Source organism: Gymnoscopelus microlampas (assembly GCF_963454915.1).
Source record: "Gymnoscopelus microlampas genome assembly, chromosome: 8".
In the NCBI taxonomy this organism is placed as follows: Eukaryota; Metazoa; Chordata; class Actinopteri; order Myctophiformes; family Myctophidae; genus Gymnoscopelus; species Gymnoscopelus microlampas.
The window spans coordinates 39,677,727-39,683,303 of NC_139945.1; the positions used below are offsets into that span (position 1 = coordinate 39,677,727).

General features: G+C 41.2%; 1 protein-coding gene across 1 annotated transcript in view; it reads right to left on the reverse strand.

Annotated features, from left to right (window-relative positions):
• Positions 1-3,599: 3,599 nt before the first annotated feature.
• The window catches only part of ift80 (intraflagellar transport 80 homolog (Chlamydomonas)), a 58,730-nt gene continuing 56,752 nt past the window's right edge, over positions 3,600-5,577 (reverse strand). Inside the window, exons 16-18 of the mRNA XM_084064916.1 lie at positions 5,408-5,577; positions 4,732-4,855; positions 3,600-4,342 (exon numbers count right to left, since the gene is read on the reverse strand). The exon at positions 5,408-5,577 is cut by the window's right edge and continues 27 nt beyond it. Of these exons, the coding sequence (XP_083921042.1) occupies positions 4,232-4,342; positions 4,732-4,855; positions 5,408-5,577 (405 nt within the window). The 3' untranslated portion in view covers positions 3,600-4,231. The remainder of the gene's footprint in view (positions 4,343-4,731; positions 4,856-5,407) is intronic.

Here is a 5,577-nt window from a genome sequence, read left to right on the forward strand (position 1 = left end):
GGCTGACAGGAAACAAGGATGAGACCGACTTAGAGGATAATGATGACTTTGTGGATAGACTGGGAGTCTACTGTATGCCGACAGAGGGAACAGATTGACAGTCAACTACACTTAAGTGATCTATTGCATTAATATTGTTAATGATTGACCTTTAATTGTCTGCATTTCTAATGACTAATGGCCAAGACAGGAGACGGGTAGCAATATTTTAGTAGTCCCAAATTGACCACTCGCTGCACTTCACTAAATGGCTATACAGTGACTCTTGTTCTCGTAAACTAAGACCGAATGGCATGAATCATTTAAATCCATTAAAATCTCTATTAATGTAACATTTGAAAAGGTCCATTTGGAATTAGGCATTACTTTATGTTGGCATTAATTGTAAACAGTCATACTTGCGCATCCTCCAGTTCAGATGCTGTAGAACCAATTCATATAGTTGGTTCTCTCATCAACTGAAGTCCATTAGAGGTTGAAAATCTGTCCACCAGAAAAACGACAATAGTGTCCGTTATTTACACAATTCTAAATGGGAAAAGGTGAAAAACAGTCGTCTTAGCAAGATATCCTGCCCTGCTGTAATAACCTTTACTCTGTTTCTTCTATAATCACTGATACTCCCCGCCATGGCACTCACCCCCCCATGTCCACCTTATCAGTTGACCTAAACTGATTTATCTTAAGAGCTTCAAAGTGGATATTAGCCATTAGATTAAGTGACACAGACTTGTTATAGTATTGGATTACCAAGCAGCATATCCAAGCATCCTCATTCACCTGAAGTAAAGAGTAGGATATTTTTCAACTATTTCATTATTAAGTGAGGGTCAGTATTTAAGACACTGCAAACTTCCATGAAACAGTGCGATCTTGTACAGGACAACCCATCTTGATCACTGTAAATGAGAGAAATTCTGTCTGTGTACAAGTAGTGGCTTGTGTAATCCAATACTGTTAAGCCATGATGGCCGAGCTATATAGAACACCACTCATGTCTTTCTTTGGGAGAAGGGAAATTTATGGGTGGGTGGAGTTTGCACTTAAAAAGCATTAAATCCACGCTTACAAGACCACAGATGGATAGATGAGGAGGAGTGTAATGACAATGAAATGTCATACCCTTTCATCATGCCCTGATGAAGGCCTGACTGCTGAAATGCTGGTGAATTATCAAGGAGAAATGTGTGCAGCTATTGAAGTTCTTCACTATTTAAATGGTATGTTATCCCAGCCAGCACCTCTATTTGGGAGTGTGTTCTTTTTTCCTTTTTACGGTGACAATGAAATGTACCACATATACTTGCTTTTGAATGAATGCTGTCCAAGTCACAAGCTGTGTTAATGTTGGATGTCCCTCTCTCTCTCTCTCCTCCGCAGCCATTGTAATTCACCCAGGACATCCCGTAATAGTGGGCTTAGGGACCTTGGGTTTAACCAGTCTTCTAGAGTTCCCAACATTAAACTTTAATCAGATGGTGTAAGACTTGGATATTCTGAGCTTCCCACAGTCCCTGGTATGAGATCTGGCTATGACAAGGCGCTTTGCGTTTTCCTCAAATGCACAGAAACACTCACAAACTAGTATGTATTCTCACTCACACACAGCAATAATAAACAATAACAAACAAATAAAAAAAGTGACCCTAGAAAAGGCTGCTCAGACTGCACGCGCGCGCGCGCACGCACGCACGCACGCACGCACGCACACACACACACACACACACACACACACACACACACACACACACACACACACACACACACACACACACACACACACACACACACACACACACACACACACACACACACACACACACACACACACACACACACACACACAGCAATAATAAACAATAACAAATAAATAAAGGATTGAAGGAATAGTTCTAAGCTACCAGTTCTGCTAGTTCTACAAATATAATTAGTGATTTAGTGCCTTTTATTTCTTAATGGATAAAACAGCAAAGAATATTAATTAGCATTAGCCTTCTCATGAAATCATTATGTACAGGGAGGCTGTTTTAATGACAGTTGCCTTGTTTGGGCATAAAAGTAGAAAATTAACTAGCTAACGTTTTTTTTTCTTCTTTCTTTTTTCTATCAATCTATCTACTATATTGTATATTCAAAGATTATTTACTGGATATCGTGACTGTCTGAGCAGCTGAATCTTAAATATATAGAATAATATATATAAGCATATCATCTAAAATAAATCAAATAGAGCCAGCACTAATAATATAAATGCATTGGAAACAATTCTGCAAATGATAAGATGGGGTCCATAATACAAGACTGGCTGGTAAACGATGGCTATACACATGATTCAGATACATCTTAAGCATTACGTTTGCATCTAAAATCAATACATATAGACCTTTCTTTCCATTCCTAATGAATAAATAAAGCCATTACTGGTCCTGCTCCGTAAAAGATAACTTCACCGATATGTTATACATAATATATAAACTGAGTATATTGTAAAGTGAAAATCTGACATAACACTTCCCAATGTGTTCAGTGTAGAGCTTGTGCTGGACAATCATTGCCAGCCTACGTAAAACTCAGTGAAATGTGCAGTTTTGTGTTGGCTGGCAGTGATTTTCCAGCTCAAGTTCTCGACACACAAAATGCACTGGGAAGTTTAATGCCCAGTGGAAGGACTCTGCCAGCCTATGTAAAATGTGTCATCCGGACATATCCGAGCCAGGTGCATAAGTCAGATTTTCATATGTTCCCTTAACAACAGAACAATAGGATTCACATTAAATATTGACAAAGTTCCAATCTAAGAAAATGATATGTATCCATATATGTATCCTGATATACTGTAAAATACATCACCGATGTACTAAGAATCCCTGACTGAACTTTTGATGCATCCCATAACTATAGTACATAAGGTACAGTACACAGTATTGTACCAGACCACTGAGTTATTAGCAGAGAAAGTGCATACTCATACATACTTCATACATGCATGTAAAACCTGACTCCTGGCAGACGGTACATCGGTTCTCTGGACTAGGGGAGTGTATCCAGAGTCGATCATTGCTTATCACACATACAGTACAACGGAGCTGAAAGTTTTGAGCTTGAAGAAAGAGAGAAGGAAAGAGAGAAATACATAGTTAAAGGGAAAACGAAATAATAAGATACATGGGTGAGAGATGAACCTAATGTATACAATTTTCCCCTCCTACATCTATTCAGTTGTTCTCTGGAGTTTTCAACCACTGGTACAGTATTGGGGCCCTTGATATAGTATAATATGTACTGTCCAGAAGTGGCTGTGCTACAGAGGACTTGTTCCTGGACAGTCAAGAGACAAATAGTCTCCCTCATCTGTCCCCTTTGTCTCCTGGGCCACTAGAGGAGATGGATAGACTGTAATAGTTCACTGATGCACTGGCTCTCAGCCAACCAGGGGGTGGAGCTGCATGGCAAGCAGTTGGTTTCACACCTCAGCAGAGACGGAAATAAGGCAATAATTCACAGAGTAGGCCCGTGCATGCATGCAGGTGTGTGCACACATTTGCACTCACGCCTGCATATAAGCATATAATGAATCTATAAAGCCAAGGACATAGCTAAATATATAAGTAAACATATTTATTTTTTTGCATTAGACAAGGCTTCACATTTGTAATTGCAAAAATATCTATTTGTAGAAAAACTAAAATCTTTCTTACAGGAAACAGAAACAATAATAAATAGACATTCAAAATAACAGTAACCAGCCTTGAGTTATGCAATGCACTGAACAAGAAGCTGACATGACATTGAGGCCAAATCATTTGGATATGCGGTAAAACCAAACTCTGCGAGTATAAAACAGACCCTTAGGGCTCTGTTTGGATACATAAAGGATGTGACTTTGTGGAGATGTTGTCTGCAAGAGAAATGTGGAAATATGTACAACATTTCCACACATCTTATCAGGTGAAATCAGCCTCAGACCTAGATACAGTGACAGAATGGTATGTATAACATGTGTCATACACCCCAAAAAGCTGCAGTGGTGATGTGTGTGTTGCCAATGCCCAAACAACCATCATTTTTAAAGTAGTGTTGTACTGGTAAATGACAGCATTGGATATTGTCCTCTGTATGTAGAACGTGTTCCTTTACCCAGAGGCCAAGCCAAACCACTGAGGAGGAATTGTCCGTTTCTGAAATGTTGACTTTTCAAAGAAAAAATATAGGGGAGTGGGTCCCCTGAAGGTCAACGCCGTGAAGGCAAGTTACTCCGAACAGAGACACTAGCAGCTTTCTCTCTCTCTTTCGACAGCTCCATCTCTATCTTTGCCTGGATCTTCTCCCAATCCACCTCAACCTGAAAGACAGAGAGAGAGAGAGAGAGAGAGAGAGAGAGAGAGAGAGAGAGAGAGAGAGAGAGAGAGAGAGAGAGAGAGAGAGAGACACACAGAGAGAGAGAGAGAGAGACAGAGACACACACACAGAGAGAGACACAGAGAGACACAGAGAGAGAGACACAGAGAGAGAGAGAGAGAGAGAGAGACACACAGAGAGAGAGAGAGAGAGAGAGAGAGAGAGAGAGAGAGAGAGAGACAGAGATTGAGACAGAGAGAGAGAGAGAGATGGGACTAAGATAAGACTGGGCAATCTGCCTTAATCAGTGTAACACAAGCTGAGGAAAATGGCTACAATACACTACGCTAAAGTCAAATAGTGTACTGTAGATGACAAGTTGTTACAGCCTACCCCTTCAGCATACTGCAAGAACCTCTTATTGGTCTCCTTCCTGCCAAATGTCTGTAGAAACCTCTCTCTGTAGGCCAGCACAGTATCCACATGGGTCTTATGTTTCACAGCCAGCTCCAACGCTCTGCAGACAAAGAAAGATACTGACCACTGCACATTTCAACTGCATGAAAACAATATGAAAACACATTCAGCTTTGTGTTGCTGCCATACTCGAGCTCCACCCTATTGACAGGCATTTATTCATTGACCGAGTCTATGAAGGACATAGTCTGAGGACACAGCAAATGTCCCAGTGGAAGGACTCTGCCAGCCTATGTAAAATGTGTCATCCGGACATATCCGAGCCAGGTGCATAAGTCAGATTTCCACACGTCCTCCCACAATAGAACCACAGGATCCAGGTTAAAAATCTGCTAATTTTATCTTTAACGTTCTACTTTTAGCCTCAACTCTATAAAAAGTGACCCTTCATACGGAGCCCTAGAAAAGTCTGCTCAGACTACACACACACACACACACACACACACACACACACACACACACACACACACACACACACACACACACACACACACACACACACACACACACACACACACACACACACACACACACACACACACACACACACACACACACACACACACACACACACACACACACACAGTGCTACCTCTCCCAGTTGGAGAGGTCGATGTTGACCTGTATGGCCTGGTAGATGAGGCCAGCCTGCAGCAGCGTGGCCTCAGCCTCCTGGACATGTCCACTAAACAGCAGCATGCGAGCCACAGATGATTCCTTAGAGGGCTGCTCCTTTATAAAGTTTATGTAGTGCACTCTGGG